General features: G+C 44.0%; 1 protein-coding gene across 1 annotated transcript in view; it reads left to right on the forward strand.

Moving 5' to 3' along the window:
- Nucleotides 1-24,677, forward strand: part of LOC135215492 (tonsoku-like protein) — a 29,926-nt gene extending 5,249 nt beyond the window's left edge. Inside the window, exon 2 of the mRNA XM_064250260.1 lies at nt 19,794-24,677. Within this exon, the coding sequence (XP_064106330.1) occupies nt 19,862-24,034 (4,173 nt within the window). The 5' untranslated portion in view covers nt 19,794-19,861 and the 3' untranslated portion in view covers nt 24,035-24,677. The remainder of the gene's footprint in view (nt 1-19,793) is intronic.
- The last annotated feature ends 2,533 nt before the right edge of the window (nt 24,678-27,210 follow it).

The following is a 27,210-nucleotide window of genomic DNA, read 5'->3' on the forward strand; positions in this document are numbered from 1 at the left end:
AGCAGATCGAACATGTAACGAGTGTAGTGATGGACTGATTCTCAATGGAAGTTTTTAGTTCATACTCGGAGAAATTAGCTAAAGACAGAATTAGAAAACGCAGCGCTTAGGGAAAGTAGACTTAGCTCTGCTTCGTCTTGCGATGCATCTGTTCCTTCTGTTTCTCCTCAATTGTTATGTCTCCTTTAACTACACCTCCTATTCCTCCTACTAATCCCACTTCTCCGGCTTCCCGTGTAGTTTCTTCCGACACCATTGCCAGTCTGGAATCGAGGTTAGATCAGAAATTTTCGGTACTAGCGAATACGGTTTTGCAACTTGGTAATTCAGTTAAGACGTTTTTGGAGAAAGCGGCCTCAGGTAAGAGTGTAGTTGAGGGTGCGTCTGTCTGTCCTGACACGTCTCCTAGACAAAGGCCACTGTCCAGCTCCCCCGCACCGGGGAGAAGACATACCGGAAAGTCCAAGGGAGTCGATCGGGATTTGCCCACAGACAGGCGCCTCTCTTGTTGAGACTGTTGCGCCTCAACAGGGCTCGGTTAAGCGTTGGAAAGGTGTTGCGGTCAGAACGCCTTTCAAATGATTCAAGCGATTCGTCTCCGGTCGCACGGCGCTCTTGGCGAGATTCGCCCGTTTTCGCGTCCCTTAAAGAGGCGTTCAGGCGCCGATTCTTCGCCTCCTCCAGTCAAGCGGTATAAGGAGCCTGAGAGTAGGGTTTTGCGCCTCGGCCGTTAGCGGCTCGTTCGTCGCCTCAATCTGTGCCTTTTTTCGGCTCCATCTACTAGTAGAGATTGTGGTTTTAGCGCTGTAGCTAGCAGTTCTAAGGGTGTTTCTTTAGGCGCTTTTTTCGTCTGTTACGCCTGATGCGCCTGTTTCGCCTCGAATTTCGGCGGCTCCGAGCGAGGCGCAAGTAGTTTTTCCGCCTCCTGCTGAACATTTAGGCTCTTCCAAGCCTACGTTAACTGTTTTTGATTCGTCTCTGGCGCCTTTGCGCAAGCAGTTAGAGATGTTAACCACTGGATGAATGAGTCCAAGGGTGGTTCGAAACCTTCAGATCCGGTTGTAGTTCCGTCTACTTCTTCGGCGGTATCGGAGAATGAAGAAGAAGTAGAGGAGGAGGATTCACATCACCTCTCGTGTTATTCACGTCTCCTTAGATTTCTTCTGGTATCTTATCCAGATTATTTTGAGAAAGCGGCTCCGCGCTCCCCAACTTCGACTTTTTTGATGAGGAGGAAAACTTCAGACCCTCTCCTCCCAAAACTTGTTCTATCTAAAGCGGTTAGACATTCGTTGAAAGAGACGGAGAAATGGATGTCTATGAAAAGAGACTTAGGGAAGGCTCTTTTTGCTTACCCTCCCTCTAAGTTGCTTCGTAAGAGGTATAGGTTTTATGTAACTGGGGAAGCTCCTTCTCTGGGAGTTTCTGCCTCCTCCCAGGGAGACTTCTCCAGTTTAATCGACTCCTCTAGAAGATCTGCTTTCGCCGCAGCGAAAGTTTTCTTTACAGCGCCTGAGTTGGACCACGTTGTAAAGAATCAATTTTGTACATGAACTTCCCTGACAGATATATACTTAGCTATAGTCTCCGACGTTCCCGACAGAATTTCAAATCTCGCGGCACACGCGACAGGTAGGTCAGGTGGTCTACCTTACCGCCGCTGGGGGTGGCGGATGTACGAACCACTCCCGTAAGCTTGTCAGATTTTTCTCTGTCCGCGGGAGGAACGATAACAACTGTTGTCGGTTTCTCGATAGTTTTTCGATTCTCGCTTGCCTGGAGTTAATTTGGACTTCTTTTGGTGACGTATTCGCTTTGTTTGGCTTGGCATACGCTGATTGTGGACCGGTTTGATTTTGAGTTTGATTTTCCTTAACGATGTCTGATCTAGAATCGGTAGTTAAAACTTCGGTTTTGTTTAGGGTTTGCGTGAATGAAGGATGTAAGGTGAGGTTGCCGAAAGCTTCGGTAGACCCCCACACGGTTTGCATGAAATGCAGGGGGAATGAATGTGCTTTTGCTAACCCTTGTAATGAATGTAAGGGATTGAATGAAGAAGAATATAAGGCTCTCTCTTCTTATGTTAGGAAGTTGGAACGTGATAGAGTGCGTAAGGTTCCTCTAGAAGTTCTAGCAGATCTAGAATGAGTGAGTTGGATGTGGATCCTAATAGTACTAACGTAGAATTAGAACCTTCTTCCCAAGTGGCAGCCCCGGCTCCCCGCACCGAAGCCGAAGATTCGCCTTCGGAGGCGGCAAGCTCTGAAAGCCAAGAATCGTTCTATTGGATCAGAAGATTCGTCAGTTGGAAGGTAAGGAGAGTGTTAGTGATCAGTGCAGTGTCCCCAGTGTTGTGGAGGGTGCGTCTGACCGGCTCCTTAGTGCCTCTAGGCCTAGACCTCTTCCAGACTCCCAGTTCCAGTGGAGTAGGAAAGTCGAAAGCCGCAGGAGGGCTAGGAGAGCCCCCACCCCGGTCAGGCGTCCCCATCGGCAGATCCTGAAGTACGCTCCCAGCTGCCTCGGACGCTACAAGAAGGAGCTCCTACGCCAATGCTTCTCCTCTTCGTCGTCTCCCTCTCCGAAGAGAGGTTGGAACTCCCCGGATGCGTCGCGCCCGTTGAAGAGGGCTTGGAAGGCTCCCTGCAGTCCTTTGGCTTCTAGTCCGGAGGTTTTCCCGGAAGAATCGTCGGTGGAGGCGAAGAAACAAGAAATCCTGTGATCGTTCTTCTTCTCGCGCTCCGCGCTCGGCGCCTGCTTCCGTGGAAGAACAAGCAGATTCTCCTACGAGAGTACTCGCGGGACTTCAAGCTCAGATCACGGCGCTAGCAGACTCTCTAGCAGTTAGATCACGTAGGAGAAGGACGTTTCTCTTCCGATCAAGAGATCTAGGCGCCGCTCTTCAGAGGATCGTTCTCCTTCATATGGGGAGGTTTCGTATGAAAGGTGGGGGCTCGCGTGAGCGCCCTCGCTCGCGTGAGCGCCCTCGCTCGCCTGGCTCTCTTTCGATTTCAAGACGCCAAACATCGGTAGGACGCTCTATGGAGAAGAAGTTTTTTCTCCAGATTGGATTCCCAGCTTCCGGTAAGCGCACTGCACCTGCTCATCACGCGATTTCTTCAACTCCCTCGCGTGAAACTTCTCCCTCAGCAGCCTCAAGATTCTAGAAGGCGCCCTTATACAAGTAGGGCGTTCTTCTTCCAGATGTCACTCTCCTCGAGTGTCGGATCGTGACTTCTCTCCTGACAGGCATCTAGAGTCTGGTAGGAGTCGTGTGATGATAGACGGCCTACTGTTAGCCGCTCCCGCAAGGTAGGCGCCAAGAGCCTACTGCACATAGATCTCCTAGTAGGCGCTCGTCTCTTTTAAGGCGTCATACTCCTGATTATTCTCCTAGGGGCAGACAACAAGAGTCTTTCAAGCGCCCTTCTCCGTGTAGGCGCTCTCCCGCTTCTAGGCGCACTTCTCCTGACCGTTTGTCTCTTGGTAGGCACCAGGAATCCCGGAAGCGCCCTTCTCCAAGTAGGCGCTCGTTAGTTTTGAAGCGCCCTTCTCCTGAATGTTACCCTCTTGTTAGACGTCAAGAGTCTCGCAAGCAGCCTTCTCCTAGTAGGCGCATTTCGCCTTCCAGTCGGACTTCCGTTGATCGTACGCAACTGGACAGGTATGGAGAGCCGCGCAAGCGCTCTGCTCTCGATAGGCGCTCTCTCCTGGCAGCCGCCTCGCCTCAGGATAGGCGCGCATAGAGTATAGTAGGCGCTCGCCTCCTCGTAAGCGCCCTGTGGATGTTTCCGAGGATTCTCGGAGTAGGAGCCCTACCTCTCCTTCGGCCTGAGATTCCGTATACCTCGAAGAGGGAGTCTCATCGTAGACTTCCCAGATCTTCTCATCGTTCTCCAGTGGATGTGAACTCTTCTAAGAGAGGGCGTTCTCCAACCTCTCGCTCAACTCCTGCTAGGATCCCTTCGTCACATAAGGATCTTCCGCGCTCGCCTCGAGAAGACGTCCTAGAAGGTTCGGATGAGGAACCGAACACTTCTGCTGCTGTCTCTTCTTCTCAAGAAGCTTACAGAGCTACTTTTACACAAGTTTTTGGGGATTCCCTTACGCCTACGGCTCCTCCTTCTCCTCACTCACTTTTTTCAACGGCGAAGACAGCGAAGAGTTCTTCTTGTGTGAGGATGAAGCCAACTCTTTCTATGAAGAAGGCACTGAGGAGTTTTGGTTCCTGGATGGCTTCCAAAGAAGAAGCGGGGAAAACGATGTTCGCTTTTCCTCCTCCTTGAAGTTATCAGGACGCGCTGGTTTCTGGTACGAAACAGGAGAGCCCTTACCCTTTAGGATTGGGTCTACCGTCTTCGGCTGATTCGGATTTTTCGGCACTGGTAGATTCGACAAGGAGAACTGCCCTTAACTCTGCTAAGACGACTTAGGGCAATGAATGAATTGGATCATTTGCTCAAAGGTATGTTTAGAGTGCTAGAAGTATTTAACTTCCTTGATTGGTCGTTGGGAGTCCTAGCCAAGAAAATTGAAGTGCCAGCAGTCAATTTCGCCAGAAGATCTTATGTGTGTTTTGTCTTGTATGGACAAGTCGGTAAGAGACGGAGCGAGTGAAATCGCCTCCCTTTATGGGGCCGGGATCGTGAAGAAGAGGTCGGTTTATTGTTCCTTCTTAACGAAGTCGGTCTCCCATGCTCAGAGGTCTTTGCTGTTTGCTCCTCTGTCTACTCAGTTGTTCCCGAAACATCGAGTGCAGGACATTTCGAGGTCACTTTCGGCCAAAGCCACCCAGGACCTTTTGGCACAGTCGGCAAGAAAAAACTCGCCCTTCCTTCCCTACCAAGGCTAAGAAGGAAAAGGCAAGTGTTCGAGAACCCTTTCGAGGGGCATCTTCATCAAGAAACTCTACGTTTAGAGGTCGTAAGACCTTCAGTAGGGGTAAGACTTTCGCCAAGTCTGTTAAGGCCCCCAAATAACTTGCAAGTCCTTCAATCAACGGTGGGCGCCAGACTCTTAGAGTTTGCAGAAGTCTGGGCCCAAAAAAGGGGTCGGATCCTTGGACCCTTCTATTTTGAGGAGAGGTTACCTCATCCCTTTCGTCGAAAGACCTCCCTTGACGGCCATCCCAAGGGAACTGACGGCCAGGTACAGAGACCCCATCATGAATCAAGCTCTCCATCTAGCAGTAGATCAGATGCTGGAGAAGGGGGCTATCGAACTAGTGACAGACCATCATTCATCGGGCTTCTACAACAACCGCCTTTTCCTAGTTCCGAAGTCCTCAGGGGGATGGAGACCGGTGTTGGATGTAAGCGCCCTGAACTTCTTCGTAGAAAAAAGAAGAAGTTCACGATGGAAACGCCTTCATCAGTGCTGGCAGCACTTCGTCCAGGGGACTGGATGGTTTCCTTGGATTTACAGGACGCTTACTTCCACGTACCGATCCATCCTTCCTCGAGGAAGTTTCTCAGATTCATGATGGGGGGGAAAAGGGTTTTTCAGTTCAGGGCTCTGTGTTTCGGCCTCTCGACGGCCCCTCAAGTGTTCACGGGGATTTTGAGGAATGTGGCTCAATGGCTTCATTTGAAAGGGGGTGAGGATATCCATGTACCTCGACGATTGGCTAATAAGGGCCAATTCAGAAGATCGTTGTTTGAAGGACTTACAAGTAACTTTAGAATTGACGAAGGCTTTGGGACTTCTCGTCAATTTCAAGAAGTCATCACTAATTCCCGAGCAGTGGTGTGTATCTCGGGATACAGATGAAACTCTCGAGTTTTCGGGGCTTTTCCCTCGCAGGAAAGGATAGCCCGAGGATTCGAGAGAGTAACAACCTTCTTAGGGAAAGAAGTATGCACAGTGAGGGGGAGTGGATGAGTCTGCTGGGGACACTCTCCTCTCTGGAGCAATTCGTTTCCCTAGGAAGGTTGCACCTGAGACCACTCCAATTCTTTCTTCATCGGAATTGGAGTCGTCGTTCTCAGGATTTGACGTTCTCCCTGTCGTTATCCCAGGACATCAAGAAACATCTCTTATGGTGGACAGATCCCAACCTCTTTGCGAAGGGACTGTCTCTTCAATCACAGACCCCCAACCTGGTGTTGTTCTCCGACGCGTCGGGACATGGGGTGGGGTGCAACTCTGGGAACCAGCGAAGTGTCAGGTACCTGGGTGGGGGACCAGGTAGCCTGGCACATCAACAGAAAGGAGTTGATGGCTGTGTGGTTGGCTCTGAAGGCTTTCGAGCCCAAAGTCAGAAGATCGGTAGTGCAGGTCAACGCGGACAACACTACAGCTCTGGCATACATCAGGAAACAGGGGGGGGGACGCATTCCTTCTCCCTGTACGAGACAGCAAGAGACCTTCTTCTGTGGGCAGAAGAAAGAGGAATCAAGCTTCTCACCAGGTTCGTGCAGGGAGAAAGGAATGTAAGAGCAGATCTCCTCAGCAGGAAAGATCAGGTCCTTCCCACAGAGTGGACCCTTCATCTGGATGTATGCCAGAGCCTGTGGAAGTTATGGGGCCAGGCCACACATAGACCTCTTTGCCACGTCAAAGAAGAAACAAGAGGCTGGATCCTTACTGCTCTCCGATATCAGATCCAGAGGCAGTAGTAAGCAATAGATGCTCTTCTTCTAGACTGGAACGGACTCGACGTCTACGCGTTTCCCCCTTCAAGATCCTGGGGCTAACCATCAAGAAGTTCGTAGAGTCCGATTCAACGAGAATGACCTTAATCGCTCCCTTTTTGGCCGGCCCAAGAATGGTTTCACGAGGTACTGGAATGGTTGGTGGACCTTCCAAGATCGCTCCCGCTAAGGAGCGATCTACTCAGACAACCCCACTTCGACAGGTACCACAAAAATCTCCTCGCTCTCAGTCTGACTGGTTTCAGACTGTCCAAAGTTTGGTCAGAGCGAAAGGCTTTTCAGCAAACAGCTGCTAAAGCAATCGCAAGAGCGAGGAGACCTTCCACCTTGCGTGTATACCAGTCAAAGTGGGATGTCTTCAGACGTTGGTGCAAGAGGAAGAACATTTCCTTCTCCAGTACCTCTGTGACCCAAAATTGCGGATTTCCTTATTTTTCCTCAAAGAAGAATGTTCATCTGGTTGTGTCAACTATTAAGGGATACCGCAGTATGTTGGCGGCGGTATTTCGGCATAGAGGCTTAAATATATCCGATGATAAGGACCTGCATGAATCTTATTAGATCATTTGAAAACCATTAAGCGTCCTCATGTAGTACCGAACTGGAATCTAGACGTAGTCCTACAATTCCTTGGATCGTCTAGATTCGAACCTCCTGGCTTAGCCTCTTTCAAGGATTTGACGAAGAAGGCTATCTTCCTTTTGGCCCTAGCTACAGCTAAGAGAGTGAGTGAGCTCCAAGCTATTGAGGGCAATGTAGGTTTAAGGAAGATTCTATGGTGGTGTTCATTTCTTCCAAGTTTCCTGGCAAAGAATGAAAACCCATCACGCCCGGCTGCCAGGAGCTTTGAAGTTCGTAGTTTATCTTTTCTAGTAGGGGAAGAGCCTGAAAGAAACTCTTTGCCATGAGAATTATGAAGTATTTCCTTAAGAGGAAGGAACAAACTTAAGGCTAATCAAGATGTGCTTTGGTGCTCCGTAAAGGACCCCACTCGGCCCATGTCGAAGAATGCTCTTTCCTTTTTCTGAGAAGCCTTATTACAGAGGCACATGTTGCCTGTAAGGAAAGATCATTTTAGACTACTGAAAGTGAAAGCTCACGAGGTGAGAGCCATCGCAACTTCGCTTGCATCAGAAAAAAATATGTCTGTGCGGAACTTGATGGAGGCGACTTTTTGGAGATGCCAATCGGTTTTCGCAAACCACTACCTACGTGATGTAAAAATCACATATGATAAATGCTTCGCCTTGGGTCCTTTCGTATCGGCGGATTCGGTGCTGGGGCAGGGAGCTGAAACTTATCCTGTGTAAATTTTTTATATGTTACCCTATATTTTATATTGTTGTTTTTGGTTGTCTGAAAGAGGTTGCAGGAGGCACCTCTTTTTGTCGTAATATTAACCCTTTGTATTTTGGTTAGGTGGTCTGGTGGGTTTTGGCTCCTTGCAGAGGTAGTGGTAAGGATCTGTTAGGTAAGCGGACAAGGTCCCTCTAACAGCATCCGACTTGGATTCTACCACAATAGGGGATCACATATCCCAGTGGTAGATCCGAGAGTCTTTCAGCATCAGGTCACGTCCTAGCTGTAGCTCTCCAGGCAATGCAGACTCAGAGATAGTATCTATGAAGTCTTCATCCTGAAAAGGTGAGAACCAAGGTTTTTATATCCTACAACATTAGTTGTTTCCCGTCTTACCTGTATTATTGAGCTGTCTCTTACCCTCCACCAAGGGTGCCAATCAGCTAAGTATATATCTGTCAGGGAAGTTCATGTACAAAAATGATATTGTTAAACTACAATAAAGTTTTGTACATACTTACCTGGCAGATATACGATTAATGGCCCACCCAGCCTCCCCTCAGGAGACAGGTGGAAGAGAAAAATCTGACAAGCTTGACGGGAGTGGTTCGTACATCCGCCACCCAGCGGCGGGTAAGGTAGACCACCTGACCTACCTGTCGCGTGTGCCGCGAGATTTGAAATTCTGTCGGGAACGTCGGAGACTATAGCTAAGTATATATCTGCCAGGTAAGTATGTACAAAACTTTATTGTAGTTTAACAATATCATTTTAAACTTTTGGAAGTCTTTAGCTTCCTTGATTGGACTATTGGCGCTTTAGCGGCCAAGATCGAAGACTGTCCTTCTCCCTTTCCCAGGAGTTAGCGGAGGATTGGATTGGTGTTTCTGTCCCTGTGCGGAAACAAATCCATTAGGGATGGATGTGATGAGTTAGCTTCGCTCATCGCCTTTGGTACCCTTAAGAAAAGGCAACTTTGGTGCTCCTTTGCTTCTAAAAGGGTTACGTCCCAACAGAAGTCTGCTCTCTTGTTTGCTCCTTTTGTGAAAGATAACCTCTTTCCAGACGATGTAGTGTTGTCAATTTCGTCTGCGCTAGATAAGAAATCTACTTCGGATTTACTGGCACAGTCTACTAAGAGACCTAAAGCTCCTGTGGAGACTGTTCCTTCGGTTTCTCCTCTGGCCCAAGCGCCTTTTCGAGGGAGAAAACCCAAGCGCTTCTTCCGGCCGAAATCGAATTTGCGACCTCAGTCTAAGGGCCTCGGCCAAGGTTAACAAACCTTCCAAATGAAAGCTCGGTTCTTCATGCACCAGTGGGAGCCAGGTCTGGCTCTGTTTTGGGAGGAATGGGGAAAAACAAGAGGAGCAGAAGCCTGGGTAGTGCAAGTACTCAAGTTCGGCTATCGTATTCCTCTCGTTTCACCTCCCTCGCTCTCACCTGTGCCAATTCCATTCCAGGCATACTCTCCGGGCTCAGACAAACATTTCTGGCGCTAGCCGCAGAAGTGGAAGCGCTTGTTCTCAAAGAAGCGATAGAAATGATATGCAAGGGGATTTTCCTCCAGGCTTTTACAATCGCCTTTTTGTAGTTCCCAAGTCATCAGGGGCTGGAGGCCGGTTTTGGATGTGAGCGCCCTGAACTTGCATGTCCAGAAAACAAAATTCATATGGAGACCACTCGGTCGGTTTCTGGAGTCCATCAGACAGGGGGATTGGATGGTCTCTCTGGACATGCAAGACGCTTATTTTCACATTCCGATAACATCGCGAATCTCGGAAGTACCTGAGGTTCATGTTCGAAGGCAAGGTGTTTCAGTTTCGGGCGCTTTGCTTCGGACTAGCGACCGCTCCTCAAGTTTTCACCAGGGTTCTATCCCCGATAGGAAGCTGGCTACACATATTAGGAGTAAGAATCTCCCTCTATCTGGACGATTGGCTTCTCCGGTCGGAATCAGAGAGTCGGTGCATGAAGGACCTTGGAACAACTCTGGATCTTGCCAGAAAGTTAGGAATTCTGGTCAACAAACAGAAGTCCCAGTTGGTTCCATCTCAGAGCATCCTTTATTTGGGGATGATTCTGAATGCTCAAGTTTTTCGGGCTTTTCTGTCCCCGAAGAGGGTTCAAGGCTGTCTGGAGACAGTTCAGGAGTTCTTGGACAAAAAGGTAAGTTCTGCCAATCAGTGGATGAGGCTCCTGGGCAAATTGACGTCAGTGGAGAAATTTGTGACGTTGGGAAGACTGCACATGAGACCTCTGCAGTTTTTCCTGAGAGCCTCTTGGTGCAGGAAGACACAACCAGACTCGATTACCTTTCCTGTCACAGATCAAATAAAAGAGGACCTAAGGTGGTGGCTCTCTCGAGCAAGGTTGGAAGAAGGGTTAGATTTACGACCCATCCTCCCGAACCTACAGTTCTTTTCCGACGCATCGGACACAGGTTGGGGAGCCCTACTGGGAAATCAACGGACTTCAGGAGCTTGGTCGGAGAAGGAGAAGAAGTTCCACATAAATGTAAAGGAACTGTTAGCAATTTTCTTAGGCTCAGACAGTTTCGGAGCTTAGTAGAAGGCCGAGTAGTGGCAGTGCATTCCGACAACTCCACGGCTCTCTCGTACGTGCGGAAACAGGGGGGGACTCAGTCTTTCTCTCTGTACGAAGTAGCCAAGGATCTCCTCCTGTGTCAAAACGAAGCGAACGGTTCAGCTAGTCCCGAGATTTGTTCCGGGAAAGATGAACATCCTGGTGGACGAGTTAAGTCGTCAACAGCAAGTGTTACCTCTGGAGTGGACTTTGGGACAACAAGATTTGTCAGAAACTTTGGCGCCTTTGGGGGACGACCGTCAAATTAGACCTGTTCGCGACATCGAGGAACAAACCGTCTTCCTCTCTTTTGTTCTCCAGTCCCAGATCCTCTAGCTTGGTCGGGTGTGGACTCAATGCTGTTGGATTGGTCGGGTCTGGAAGCTTAATGCATTCTCCCCCCTCCGTTCGGTCTAATAATAAGAGAGGTGCTGAACAAGTTCCATGTCGCACAGCAATGTCAACGCTAACGTTAATCGCTCCCCCTTTTGGCCCAGGAAAGAGTGGTTCCCGGACCTTCTCCAGTTGTTAGTAGACTTCCCCAGACTTCTTCCTCCAGAGAAGTGGCTTCTCAAACAACCTCACTTCAAGAGGTTCCACCAAAACTTGTCCGCTCTAGCTCTGACAGGGTTCAGACTGTCCGGAATCTTGTCAGAGCGAAAGGATTTTCAAGAAGAGCTGCAGAAGCTATCGCTCGTTGTAGGAGAGAGTCTTCTAACAAACTCTATCAAGGGAAGTGGAGAATCTTCAGAGAGTGGTGTAGAAGTGCTAAAGTCTCTACTTCGCGACCTCTTTAACAGAAATAGCAGATTTTCTTCTAGTTTCTTTAGGAATACTCTAAGAAACTGGCTCCTTCGACGATCAGAGGATATAGAGCCATGCTCTCTTCGGTTTTTCGACATCGAGGTTTGGATATTTCCTCCAATTCAGATCTGTCGGACCTCATTAGGTCTTTCGAAACCACTAAGCTCCCGCAAGATACAGTGGCTTGGAACTTAGATGTGGTGCTTAAGTTCCTCATGGGGCCACCGTTTGAGCCTTTGAAGTCGGCTTCACTCAGGAACTTGACTAAGAAGGCACTCTTTCTTATTGCACTAGCTTCTGCTAAGCGTTGTCAGCGAATTGCACGCTATAGACAAAAGAGTCGGTTTCTCTCAAGGCAATGCTGTATTTTCGGTATCTTTGACCTTTCTAGCCAAAAATGAGAATCCTTCTAATCCTTGGCCGAGGAGTTTTGTGGTAAGGAACTTATCTGATTTGGTTGGACATGAGGAGGAAGAAAGGCTCTTATGTCCAGTCAGGGCTATTAAGCAGTATCTGTTTGCCACTAAGGGTATCAGAGGACAATCTTCTAAGCTCTGGACCTCGGTTCAAAATCCCTCTCGTCCTCTTTCTAAGAATGCTATATCGTTCTTTATTAGAGAGCTTATCAGGGAAGCTCACTCCGCAGTCCGAGAACGACAATCTTTCCGTTCTGAGAGTTAAAGCTCACGATGTTAGAGCAGTGGCAACTTCTTTAGCATTCAGAAAGAATTTATCTTTAGCTTCGATTCTTCAGAGCACGTTCTGGAGATCGAATTCGGTTTTTGCGAGTCATTATCTCAAAGAGATAGAAACGGTTTTCGAGAATTGTAAAACGTTAGGTCCGGTGGCGGTTTTCTGGCATGGTGTTGGGAGAAACGGCACAGGGGTCGTCACCTCTATGCTAACTTTTCACCTTGAATAGGTTGTCGAGTTCAAGGGAAGCTGGGGGTACTCGAGTACCTGGGATACTCACCAGTCTGTTAGGTCAGATTTTACAATGGTTGGGTATATATGTTTTTAAATCTGGTGTGGTGACAAATGTTTTGTATGATTGGAATTCTGGTCTTAGCCCAGGGCAAGGGCAATCTTTGTTTGATTACTATCCTCCGTCAGTCAGCCTTGACTCGCTTGAACTACGGAAGGATTCCACTCCTGTAGAGGCTAACTTTGGTCAAATTCCAATTCCTCTACAATAGTAAGAAGAGCACCGACCAGAAGGCAGTAACAGTCTGCTGTAGCTTCCTCTTACAAGGTAAGGTACAACAGACACCTTGAGTGTTTACTGGTTTGATTCGTAATAATAACCGTACCATAAAAATACTAGTGGGTCCAACTGAATACCCACCTTCCCATAAATGTGTAATCAGCTCTATAATGTTCGGTAAGACAATACAATAAAAATGAAATTTTCATTATTAAAATGAAGTTTTATTGTACTTACCGAACAATATATGATTATACCCACCCATCCTCCCCTTAGGTGGACGGACGGGCAGAAAGAATTGATTGGATTCACCTGGGCAGTTGTACCTGGTTCTCCCGCGAGTGGAGGGAGATGACGTCATCACCACCAGTGTTGGCGACGCGACGCGCTAAATTTGAATTTAGTATCCTGCCGCTCGTGGAAATCACGGCTCTATAATTGTTCGGTAAGTATACAATAAAACTTCATTTTAATAATGAAAATTTCATTTTGCCTTCCCTCCGTCGAAGCTTTCAGGACGGACAGGATTTTGGTATGAGACAGGAGAACCCTTGGGACTGGGCCTTCCGTCTTCAGCTGACGCAGATTTTTCGGCACTAGTAGACGCCACTAGAAGATCAGCTTTGAATTCGGCCAAAACTACGTGGGCAATGAATGAAATAGATCACATTCTAAAAGGCATTTTAGAGTCTTGGAAGTTTTCAACTTTCTCGATTGGTCCCTCGGAGTCCTAGCCAAGAAAACTCAAGGACCCGGACACGTTTTCTCCGGAGGATTTGAATTGTGTCTTATCCTGTATGGATAAATCGGTGAGGGATGGGGCCAGCGAAATAGCTTCACTGTTTGGAGCAGGGGTCTTGAAGAAAAGATCAGTATTTTGCTCATTTTTAACAAAGTCTGTCTCACATGCTCAGAGATCGTCTTTGCTTTTTGCCCCTCTCTCTACGCAGCTGTTTCCTAAACACCTGGTTCAAGACATTTCGAAGGCTCTCTCTGCCAAAGCTACGCAGGACCTTCTAGCGCAGTCTGCAAGGAAGCCGCGCCCTACCTTCCAGACTAAGACGAAGAAAGCTAAGCCGACCTCTCAGGAACCCTTTTCGAGGGGCTTCTACCTCTAGATCCTCTTCGTTCAGAGGTCGGAAAACCAAATAAAGAGGGAGGACTTTTACGAAGTCAATCAAACCTCCCAAGTAAGACTCAAGTCCTTCAGACAACTGTAGGCGCCAGGCTTTTACAGTTTGCAGAAGTCTGGGCCCAGAAAGACGCAGATGCCTGGACCCTGTCAATTTTGAGGAAGGGCTATCTCATCCCGTTCTCTTCGAGGCCTCCCTTGACGAATACCCCGAGGGAGTTGACGGCCAGTACAGGGACCCCATCATGAATCAAGCCCTCCGACTAGCGGTAGATCAGATGCTGGAAAAGGAGGCGATCGAACTAGGGTGGCAGGATCATCTTTCGGCAGGCTTTTACAACCGCCCTGTTTCCTAGTTCCGAAAATCCTCAGGGGGAGGGTGGAGACCGGTGTTTGGATGTAAGCGCCCTGAACTTCTTCGTCGAAAAGAAGAAGTCCACGATGGAGACCACTGCCTGGTGTTAGCAGCACTCCGTCCCAGGGGACTGGATGGTGTCCTTGGAACTTACAGGACGCTTACTTCCACGTACCAATCATCCTTCCTCGAGGAAGTTTCTAAGATTCATGATGGGGGGAAGAATCTTCCAATTCAGGGCCCTGTGTTTTGGCCTCTCCACGGCCCCCCAAGTCTTAAGGCCATCATGAGGAATGTGGCACAATGGCTTCACCTAGAAGGGTGTGAGGATTTCGCCTCTATCTCGACGATTGGCTTATAAGGGCCAATTCCAGAGATCGTTGTCTGAAGGACTTGAAGAAAACCCTGGATTTGACTTATTCCTTAGGACTTGTCTGGGTCAATCTGCAGAAGTCAAGTCTGATTCCCGCTCAAGAGTGCGTTTATCTGGGGATCCAGATGAACTCTCTGAGTTTTCGGGCTTTTCCGTCACAGGAGAGGATAGCCCGGGGCGGGGACTCGAAAAAGTAACAACTTCTTAGGGAAAGAAGTATGCACAGTGAGGGAGTGGATGAGTCTGCTGGGGACGCTCTCCTCACTGGAGCAATTTGTTTCCCTAGGAAGGTTGCACCTGAACCGCCGCTCCAATTCTTTCTTCATCGGAATTGGAGTCGTCCTTCTCAGGATTTGAAGTTCTCCCTGTCAATTTCTCTTCAAATCAAGAAGGAGTTAGCATGGTGGGCGGATCCCAACAAGGTTCTCTCCTGCAGGGACTGCCTCTTCAATCCCAGGAACCCCAGCCTGGTGTTGTTCTCCGATGCGTCGGAAACAGGTTGGGGGGCGACTCTGGGAACACAAGGAGGTGTCAGGAACCTGGGTGGGGGACCATTCTTCCTGGCACATCAACAGGAAAGAACTAATAGCCGTGTGGCTTGCTCTGAAGGAGTTCGAGTCAGATGTGACAGGGGCAGTTGTGCAAATAAACTCAGACAACACCACGGCTCTGGCATACATCAGGAAACAGGGGGGGACGCATTCCTTCTCTCTGTACGAAACAGCAAGAGATCTTCTTCTGTGGACAGAAGAAAGGGGGATAAAACTTCTCACCAGATTCGTACAGGGAGAAAGGGAATGTAAGGGCAGATCTCCTCAGCAGGAAAGATCAGGTCCTTCCCACAGAGTGGACTCTGCACCAAGATGTTTGCCAGAGCCTTTGGAAGTTGTGGGGCAGGCCTCTCTTAGACCTGTTTGCAACTTCAAAGAACAAAAGACTGGATCTGTATTGCTCGCCCATCTCGGATCCAGGAGCAATAGGGATAGACGCTCTCCTATTCGATTGGAAAGGACTCGATGTATACGCGTTTCCCCCCTTCAAGATTCTGGGGTTGACTTTAAAAAAGTTCGCAGAGTCAGATTCCGCGAGGATGACTTTGATAGCTCCCTTTTGGCCAGCACAAGATTGGTTCACAGAGGTGCTGGAATGGGCTAGTGGATTTTTCCAAGATCGCTTCCTCTAAGGAGCGATCTACTCAGACAGCCCCACTTCGACAGGTACCTCAAAAACCTCCCCGCTCTCAGTCTGACTGGCTTCAGACTGTCCAGAAACTGGTCAGAGCGAAAGGCTTTTCGTCAGCAGCTGCTAAGGCAATCGCTAGAGCGAGGTCTTCCACCTTACGAGTGTACCAGTCGAAGTGGGATGTCTTCAGAAGATGGTGCAAGAGGAATAACGTTTCCTTCTTCCAGTACCTCTGTGAAATTCAAACAATTGCAAGACTTCTTTTTATTCTTAAGACAAGAATGTGGCTTAGTCGTTTCGACGATTAAAGGCTATCGTAGTATGTTGGCGAATGTCTTCAGGCACAGGGGCCTCAACTTATCGGAAGATAAGGACCTACAGGACCTTATTAGGTCTTTTGATACAACGAAAATGCAGTCTCCTAAGACACCTAGCTGGAATTTGGATGTAGTCCTTCAATTCCTTGGGTCCTCTAGGTTTGAACCGCCTCATTCAGAGACCTTACCAGGAAGACTCTGTTTTTGATGGCTCTAGCTTCCGCCAGAAGAGTGAGTGAGCTTCAGGCGATTGATGGTAATGTGGGTTTTAAGGAGGACTCTCTCATTTGCTCTTTCCTTCCTGGTTTTCTTGCAAAGAATGAGAACCATCAAGTCCATGGCCCAAGAACTTCGAGATTCGTGGGTTATCTTCTTTGGTAGGAGAAGAACCCGAGAGAACTCTTTGCCCAGTGAGAATGGTGAAATACTACCTTAGAAGAAAAGAGCATCTGAAAGCCAACCGAGAGGGACTGTGTGTTCAGTAAAAGAGCCTACTCGTCCATTGTCGAAGAACGCATTGTCCTTCTTCTTGAGAAGCCTCTCAAAGCAAAGAAGCACACGGATCCTGCAGAGAAGAACATCTTAGGCTTCTTAAAGTGAAAGCACACGAAGTAAGAGCCATAGCAACTTCTCTTGCTTTCAACAAGAATATGTCCGTGCGAAAATCTGATGGAGACAACATTCTGGAGATGTCAGTCAGTGTTCGCGAACCACTACTTACGTGATGTGAGAATCACTTACGAAAAATGCTTCGCTTGGGCCCGTACGTATCTGCGGATTCAGTGCTGGGGCAGGGAGCTGGAACTCATCCTGTTTAGTAGTATAAATTTTTCCCCCTTGTATTTGTTGTTGTTGGTTTGCTTAAAGAGGATGCATGAAGGCATTCTTTAGGTCGTAATACTAATCTTTAGCAGTCCTGGTTGGTGGTGGTCTGATGAGTGTGGCTCCTTGCAGTAGTAGTGGTTAGGACCTGTTAAGATAGGACGAACTCCCTTTAACAGGATCCGACTTGGATTCTACCACGCAAAAGGGATCATATATCCCAGTGGTAGATCCGAGAGTCTTTCAGCATCAGGTCACGTCCTAGCTGTAGCTCTCCAGGCAACGCAGACTCAGAGACAGTATCAATGAAGTCTTCTGCCTGAACAGGTAAGAACCAAGGTTATTTATATCCTACAACATCAGTTGTTTCTTATCTCTCCTTATTACTTTAGCTGTCTCTTACCCTCCACCAAGGGTGCCAATCAGCTAAGTATATATCTGGCAGGGAAGTTCATGTACAAAAATGATATTGTTAAACTACAATAAAGTTTTGTACATACTTACCTGGCAGATATATACGTCTAATGGCCCACCCAGCCTCCCCTCAGGAGACAGGTGAAAGAAAAAAATCTGGCTGGAGAGATAGATTGGTTCATACGCCCGCCACCCAGCGGCGGGTAAGGTAGACCACCTGACCTACCTGTCGCGTGTGCCGCGAGATTTGAAATTCTGTCGGAACGTCGGAGACTATAGCTAAGTATATATCTGCCAGGTAAGTATGTACAAAACTTTATTGTAGTTTAACAATCATTTTTATGATGAAATTGATAAAAAAACCAGGAATTTGTGGATATTTCTCATAGAAAAATACCACAAATGTGCGAATTTTCCACGAATAATGCAGAGAAACGTTCCCAAGAGAAATCCACGAATCCGGAGAACGCGAATACGGGGGTCCACTCTATATTTAAAACAGATACCTGGGCCTCATCAGTAGGTCAACTGAAATTGAGAAATATATATCCATGGGCCAAAATGTAAAATTCTTAGGTTTAATTTCTGATACTCACTTGAGACAAAATCTAAAAGTAAAAATATGTTTAACCTGTTAAAAAATTATGGTATTAAATGGGAAACTGGCAAGTCAACAATCTTATTATTGTAAGCAATTGCATTTTCCTTTAGGTTATGGTTAACAAATATATAATTTAGCAACACACTCATATTAAGAAGCCATCATTGCAACTGGCAATTTCTGGGCGAGACAGCTTGCTTGCTGCTAGCTGCTTTTCCAAGCCAATTCTTTTGCCTCTGATATGCGAGCAGAGCTTCAGTGAGCAGAAATACTTATTTATACTCAGGGAGCAAGAGGTTAAAAATTAAGAAACAAAGGCGGCTTTAGATTATCTGGCTTAATCCGTCTTTACCTAGCTGATCAGATTGGTCATTCACATCTCAAAACAGCGTTCTCTTTAAGGAAAAATTCCAGAAATTGGTTTGACTGTCTGTAGTGGCAGGAGTGAGTCTTGAAGAAGAGGCACCTAGAGAGTGAGGTGCTTGAGCAGCTAGACTAGTGACTGACTCCCAGAACAAAAGCAAGTCCAGGGGTTGCCATAGATAGCTTGGAGTGCAGTTAGAGGCAATCATGGTGAAAATGGGAGGTGCTGCTTGAAGGCTGAGAGCCCCTTGAGTTTGAAGCATAGGTAGAGCCAATGTTACTGTCAGAAGTATTAGAATGTGCAGATGAAGAATCTCTGACACTGGAAGAGGATTGGAAGTGTCTAGAAACCAATGCACTGAGCCAGAAAAATGAGAGACTGAAGATTAACTATGACTGGAATTTGCAGTGTATTTCCTGACAATACCCACTGAGGAACCCGAAGCATGGAAATCAAACAATGTATGAAATCCTCTGCAGAGAGTGGAAGAAGAGTAGGAGTGGTGCTGGTGCTAAGAGAGTTGCTAATGTCAGGTGAATGCATAAAGTTAGACAAAGAGAGGTGAGAACCCCAGCCTAAGTCAATCAAGGTGAACCCATCTAAAGAAAAAGATCTGCAGTGAGAGGTTACAATCTTCCATATCTGAAAATGATCCAAGAGCATTTGGGAGATTACCCAAAAAAACACTGCAAACAGCTCCAGTTGCTGTTGTATTGCCGAGACAAAATTCCTTCAATTTTCCCATCTTGGTTGGCATTGAAGAATCAGTAGAAGTGCATGCTGACAGTGGAGAAAAAGAAGCATACCAGCAACCACTGAAGTCTCAGGAGGATAAGTATCATTGGTTATTTTAAAAGCTTAAATAAATAGACCTTGGAACATCTTGCTAATTAAACAATTACATCTAAATTAGGGTATGTTTGTTATTACAACACAAAAACACCAATAATTAAGCATTACAAATAATGAATATACACAGAATCAGTGGTAAGGAAAACTACAGCCCATTAAGTAAAAAAAAAACTATGGAGAAAACTCAGCCCCTAACATTCACAAACTCAAGAACTGTACTGAATAAGGCATTTAATGAAAACCACCCACTTACCCCTCCCTTAAAGTGCCAATGAAATCTTCAGTCAGAATTATGTTAATCTGAAAAAAATCCAGATTACTGTTTTGAAATGCCTTTTCTAAACACAAATGATTTTATGTATTAAAAGTTTATAGCTTAATGAATGAATAATTAAATGAATATGAGCACAGCCAAAATTTTTCTTCTGGGAAAGTCTACAAACTATGAACAAACTCAGACACATTAGGTGATCAGTTTGCTACCTTAGGCTTATGAAAGTAGGGCACTAGCACCACAAGCTAGAACTGGAAGGATTTTTCTTTCTTCTGTGGAGTGCTTGGGAAATCCTCATAGATGCATGAGACTGTAAAAGCAATAGGTTTATGGGGAAACACTTCAAGTTTGTAGAAGCTGACATTCTTGCCTTGTTAAGATATTTTCAGAGTACCAGAGAAAAATCTAATACCACTGCAAAGTTTAGTGAGGTACTGTAATCACTTTTCATTGTTAGTGAACACAACATGCAGATGAATTAAACACACTGAATTAGGTATACAAATTTAAATTATGTTTCACTAACTTTAGTATACATACAGTACTGTATTTCAATTATTTTTTCAGGTAGGTGCTGTATCTGGTCTACAGTTCTTTGATGGTCTTCATGAAAAGAAATAGGATTGGATGACATCATGGGTGACATAGCTCGGTTAGAGAAAGAAAAACGTAAGGCTCTAAAAAAGGATGATCTTCGTGAAGTTGCCTATCTGTGTAATCTACTAGGTCAAGAATATGTGAAGGATGGAGATTTTGATGAAGCTCTTTCACAGCATAAGGAAGAAGCAGGTATATGTGAAGCATTGGCAGATACAGTTGGTCTTGCTGTTGCCATCCGGCAACTTGGTGAGGTATATTCCAAGATTAGTAATTGGGATAAAGCTTTACACTATTTGTATCGTTACTTAGCTTTAGCCAAGGAGGCAGAGTCTCTAGTTGAACAACAGAGGGCTTATGCCACCCTTGGGAGAACACACTATCAAAGAGCAGAAGATTTTGGTGTAAATGGAGATGTGAAGGAGCAAGACAAATCTCTTACAGAAGCAGAAAAAGCCTTTTTACGATCACTCTCCATCTGTGAGAATCTTAAAGGGTTGGTTGATACACGAGAGCATGGCCAAATGCGATGTCGACTTTATTTGAATTTAGGTTTAGTGTTGGACAGTCGCCGTAATGAAAAGAAGGCCAATCACTTTATAGGCCAAGCTTTGGATTTGTGTTCCATGCATGGCTTCCATGAAGATGCCTATAAATGTTATTTAGCCTTATCAGCACTACACTCTCGTTCAGGAAGAATGCCTGAAGCACTTCAGGATGGTCAACAGATGTTAAAGTTGGCCAAAAAACTCAATGATAAAGAATTGCAGTGTGAAAGCCATGTTTTCCTTGCTGAAGTTCATCTTACTAATTCTGATTATGAATCTGCCAAGAAATGTTATTATAAAGCATACAAACTAAAGCATCCTTTACTGGAAGAGAGAAAAAAAATTGAAAGTTCCTTGAAAACTGTTGTGAAACTGTGCAATGTAGAAGATTCCTTAATTCTCATGAAGGATGACCAGTGCGATGAAAAATTGAAGATGTATGAAAGTTTAGGGGATGGACTGGCAAAACTTGGCAATTTTTCAAAGGCTCTTGATTATTATAAACTTATGCTTGATTTAGCCATGAAACTTGGTAAAGAGTCGTCGTTTCTTGTTCCTATTTATTCCTCACTTGCTCAGACATACTCTGACATTAAGCAGTATGATGAGGCAAAGGATTATTATTGGAAGGAATATGATGTTACTATTAATAAGGATCCAGGTCATGCATGTAAGACCATACTTAGTTTAGCCAATTTTTGTGAAGATAAAGGAGAGCAATACAGTGAGCTGGAGAAATTATATGTACAAGCAAAAGCAGCAGCCATTAAAGCAAATAATAAGAAATTAGAACATAAAGCACTCTACAGACAGGCAAGCCTAAAAGGAATACCAATAGAGGTGAAGCTTCAGCTTGAAGCAGAGATGGAGACACTGGCAGACACTAGTGGTTTTGATCCAGATGCTGAGTCTAGTGATGAAGAGGAAAGTGATGATGATGAGATCGATTTGGACTTTGTGTATTTTTCTGACAGTGAAAATGATGGGGAGAATTTTGACAGACCTCGACAAGCTAGGCAAAAGAAGACCACTATTGTGAAGAGGAATGAAAAAGGAGAAACAGCTTTACATAAAGCCTGCATTACAGGGAATCTGAACATGGTGAAGAAACTTATAATTCAAGGGCATCCAATAAATCCAAGAGATCACTGTGGCTGGCTTCCACTTCACGAAGCAGCCAATCATGGGTTTACTGAAATTGTTAATGCTTTGCTTGACGCAGGAGCCTGGATTAATGATCGTGGAGGACGGGAGTGTGAGGGTATTACTCCATTACATGATGCAGCAGCATGTGGGAATATTGAGGTTATCAAGTTACTGATGTCCCGTGGGGCATCGGTTATTATTAAGGATGATCATGGGACTACACCCCTTGAATCACTAATCAATTTTCGGAAGAGGTCAAATTTAACTAGGAAAGAGGAGCAAGAATGCATAGCATTAGAGGAGGAAATGAAAGCAATAATGAGTTGCACTGGCCACAAAATACCAGAATTAGCCACAAAGGTGACACAAAAGGGTAAAAGATTTAGTGATTCTTGTAACATTAACAGTTCAAATAAATATAGAATAGAGAGACTTAATTCCTCAGGTTCAGATAAAAGTCAACATACAACAGAAGAACCAATGAAAACTATTGCCACTGGTTTTAGAGAATATTCAGGATATGAAAGAGATGATTTACCAGACATAGACAATGAACCTTGTAAAGGAGTTGGGGATGAAGAAAGTGACATTTCTGATCACATAGGGGGAGATTCAGAGGAATATTTGAACCCTTTACTGCAAGATATACAGCAAGAAAATAAGTCAGCTACAGGAACATACCTCAGTGCTATTAGAAGTGTTGGTAGTGCAGCAAAGCGTTTACAGCTTAGAAAAACGGGAGAATCTTCCTTTGGCAAAACTTTAAAAAAAGAGAAGAAGGGTGCATTAGTTACAGAATCTGAAGATGTTGGTGATGATTGGTTAGATGATAATATAGGAATTTCCTCAAAAAAAAGAAAAAGGACTGAAAAGTTTGAATTTGAATTCAGAGAAACCAAGAAAGAGAGGCGTGTACTAAAAGCAAAAAATTCCCAAGAAAAACCTCCAAGTCGTTTGCAGAAATCATTTCAACCCAAACTGACATCCATGATGCAAAAAACTTCAGAAGGCACGAGAGATAATGAAGATGATGTTGTAATTGTGCCCGACACACCTGTATCAGCAATATCAACAAGTGCAATTAATCTTGGTAATAAAATAAATGGAACTGATACTAGAAGTAACCCCATTGCTACAAATGGAGAAAATAGTACAGCTGCTCATGCCAGCTGTAGTGCATTGCGATTGCGAGTGCGTGTTCAGAATAGATTGTTGCTCGTTCCAGTAGCGGGTGGAGGCCAAGGTCGGACTGTAGAGTGGTTAGCTGCAGAAGTTACTCGCAGATATTATCAACTTGCAGGGTTACGGCCTCATCTTACACTGACAACGCAAGATGGAGCTGTGTTAGACCCAAGTGATCCAATTGCATTAGTTTTGCCTGCAGAACAAGCTGAACTACAGGCACAGGTTACAGGCTGGGATCTTCCACCCCTTCCAGAAAGGTACTCACAAGCCTGTCAGTCCCTTGGAGTAGCTCCTGTGTCTTGTTTAACTTCTGCTCTTCATCAGACTGAAGCATCAACATCTTTGGATCTAAGTCGTATGGGACGTTTAACATCACAACTGCATCCTGTTCTACGGGCAATTCAGTGCCAGCAGTCTTTACATAGTCTCATTCTGTCTAATTGCTGCCTTGGGGATGATGGTTTTGGTCACCTGATGGAAGCCTTGCCTACCTTGCCCTCTCTGGAAATTTTAAATTTAAAATGTACATCACTAACAACATCCAGTCTTCTCTCTTTAACAGAAGCTATATCTACAGGTGGACTGTTCTTGAAGAGTATAGCTTGTTTAGACCTCGGTTATAATAATTTTTCAGGGGCAAAGGTTTCAGACATAGGAGTGTTGTTTAGTGTTTTGTCATTGTCATCCTTATCTTTGAAGCATTGTTATTTATCACTCACTGGCCAGCATCAGCTACCAGTTACATCATCAGCAATAAAAAAACTAGAACTTGATTATAACACTATATATGATGCTCCTCTGACATCCTTGTTGTCATGTGTTTCCCAGGTTTCACACTTGTCCCTCAGTGGTCTGAACTGTAAAAATGATGCTGAAGTTAAGGTCCGCCTTGGCTTAACTTTAGCAAATGTTTTAGGTGCAGGTGAAGAGTGCCATCTTGAATTCCTTGATCTGAGTTCAAGTGGTCTTACAGATATTGATCTTGAAGACATTTCAGCATATTTGTACCGTTGTCCTCGCCTGACTTCCATAAATCTCTCCCATAATAGCAAGCTTTCATCAGCATCCATAAATACATTTTTGAATGAACTGACCACAAATATGTTACTTCCATTAAAATCACTAAGCTTGCATGGAATCAAATCTTCTACAGAAATGAATGCCAAAATTGCATCAGTAGTACAGCGTAAGGCAGCACAGCAGAATATGATAAGTAAACTTTCTATAACTCAGTCAGGTGATAATAAGATGCTTGAAAATATATGGAAAGCTCACAGTGCAGAAAGTGCAACCATTTTGAAGATTGAGAAGGAACTATTTCTCTCGTGTTGAAATACTTCATGATAAGCAAATATGTTTATAAAGGATGAAATGCCCGAAGAGTGATGGTTAACTTTATGAAGTGTGATAGTTAAACTTTATGAAATGTAATTTTTTTGTTGCTGTGGGGACTGAGAGTGCCTTATATATTGGAGCAATAAAATTTCATTAATGGCCATGAGAACTGCTGAAAACTGTTACAGGTTTACTCTTTTCAAGTACTAAGAAAATTTCATTTGCTGAATTAAAAGAAAATTAGTTATATTGGTTCATCTGAATTATTCTCTGTACCTTTTTTGTAGACACAGTATTGTAACTTTATTATTTTTATTATTTTAATTAGTTATGGAGATTACCAGGAGACTAAAACTTATATTTTTTTATGTATTACTAGAAAGTTCATTTTCCTAATAATTTTTATTTGTACATAGTACTGCATTATGAATTAATAAAACTATTTATATAGAATTCTTTATCAGACTTGTCTGTTTACTTGATTTTATTTTTGAAACTGTAATTGAACCTGCCAATTCCATCAACATTTTTGTTGTCCCAGTTACTGCAAACTTGTGTTGGTAATTTCCTATCATTAAAATTGCTCTATTTTTCTTTTTAAATTGGTTTGTATTGTAAGATAAAGATTTTCTCCATTTCAGATTTCCATCATTCAACCCTGTTTAGACTGTTGTATTGCTTGTGTGTGTGTGTGTGTGTGTGTATATATATATATATTTTATATAATATATATCTATATATATAGGAATATTATATATATATATATATATATATATCATATATATATATATATATATAGATATATATATATATGACATGTTCAAATTGGATTACTTATTGCATTTTTCCTGCCAAGCTTTGAAATTTATCCCCACTTTTCCTTTGTATAATTGAACTTCCTGTGTAAAGAAGGCCCATAAATTCTTTGGGATTGAGACATATTTTTCTTCCCTCCTGTGTGCTTCAGGAATTTGATTAGTGGATCAATGTGCCTGTCTTACTAGTATTACTTAAATATTTAACTTTTTTTTTTTTTAATAAATGAGTAATCATGGTACTATTCAGCTATAGTTTTGGAATAAATTTTAAACCAAAGACGATTAGTGGTGATGCAAGAAGTTCAATAATTTAATGGGATTTTCCCTTCACAGGGAATATTAAACCATAATGAAAGGTCATTGTAAAATTCTTCCACTTATCTCATATATTCTTCCATTTCAATTCCTTGGGGGCAGTATACTGCCTATAGTACGCTTTTTGTGGCCAACACTACATGGCACAGCTCTGGACAGTTCCACTGGGTCCAGTTAACCGAGTAAGAAGGGTTCAGGGCAAGATTTGTTTGTAGCCATGATGAAAAAGGTAAATCTGGGCCTTGGTCTTTTTTTCTGAATTAAGGGGGCCGGCCAGCTAATGCCATTCTTTAAGGACAGGACTTTGATATTCATACCACTTAATAAGGTGACTTGGGACATCTACAAACCGCATATGATTTTCGCCTATGACCTTCGGTTTTGTGACGCCAGGGCGATTTATCCCAAAAATAACCATTTTTCAAATTCTATCTCCTCCCTTGATATTTAATATTAAGACCTGGGATTACTACCATATGTAGACCTCCAATCAAATGAGCTTTTTTTTTCTAAGGCATTTTTTTGCTAAGATGTGAATTTTTCATCGTGGTAAAAAAAAAAATTAAACCCTATAAATTAGGAAAACAAAATTTATAAAAAAAAAAAAAACAGACGAAACAAAAATTGGAAAAAAGGGGCTTCATTTGATTGTTCTATAACGTCTTTCTGAGTTATATACCAAATTCCAATGTTACAGCTTCAAAACTATGTGAGAAGATAGATTTTGAAGGTCAATAACTATAGTTTTGAGATACGGGCGTTCAAAGTTTTTCTTCATATATTTATAACAACAATGTTAATAAATAATGATTATTATGAATGAATATATCTTTTTAGTGTATTAATAAACCAAAACTATTTTATTTATCATAATTTAATCATAAATGATGATCCCTTTGCTCATATATCGTAGCTTGGGGCACTGCGTCGGGCAAGACTGGGGACTCCTTCCTACGCAACTCTCTCTCCTTCACTAACTGCCTATTACAGTGAATTTTCTTCTTCTGTATATTACCTATATGTTTTCCTAGTATTTTCCGTTTTGGCAGGATGAAATTCTTGCCGAAACAAAAATAAACAAACGTAAATGCAAGAGAATGTCAAGAGATGAAATTCGAAGTTATACTCTCTTTTTACAAAGACAATGTTAATAAATCATGATTATTATGAATTTCATATACCTTTTTGGGTATTATAAACCAAAACTATGTTATTTATCATAAATTAAGATCCCTTTGCTCAAAGATCGTAGCCTTGGGGACAGTGTGATGTGTGCTTCAGGCAAGACGGGCGCGTTTACTTACTACGCAACCCTCCCTCTCTCTCTTCACTAACTACGCTAATATCGCATATATTATATTCTGTAATCGTATTAGAGCGAATTTTCTTCATCTTTATGTTAGCAAGATGTTTTCCTTGTCTTTTCCTCATTGGCATGATGAAATTCTTGCCAAAACATAGATAAGCATATGTAATAGCAAGCGAATGTCAGAGGTGAAACTCGAACGTGTAGTCTACTTGAAGTCTGTGCTCCAACTGATCATGGTGTTACACAATACTCCCCTCTGCTACCCACGGAATCTCTACAGATGCCATTTATCACAATTTCTGACAATAATTATCAAAATTTACGATAACAGAAGAAATATTGCATTTTCTTGTACGGATGAATGTTTTAGGCTTATTGAGTTATGTTTACTAATTACCCTGTAACTACGAAAGTAAGAGGAATTTTGACAAAATATTTCATATACGTATTCTCAATTGCCATATGAAGCTCCATGAATTTTTTCATAACTGCATTTTTCGCCCTATACCACCATATACCGTACTATAGGGGTTCCGGCCAGCCCCCTTAATGAACCTTATATAGTACGTATTAATAATATAAGGTCAGCAAGTTAATTTCTTGAACCTGGAGTGGTAGCAAAAATCAAAGTAAAGGAATGACAAAATTTTTAATCAATTTGTATTTTTCATAGCTAACAAACCTGAGGTCTTAATAGGATATTTCCATGCACTAGGTAACTGGTTAAAAAC

The sequence above is a fragment of the Macrobrachium nipponense genome, chromosome 5 (assembly GCF_015104395.2).
Source record: "Macrobrachium nipponense isolate FS-2020 chromosome 5, ASM1510439v2, whole genome shotgun sequence".
NCBI lineage: Eukaryota > Metazoa > Arthropoda > Malacostraca > Decapoda > Palaemonidae > Macrobrachium > Macrobrachium nipponense.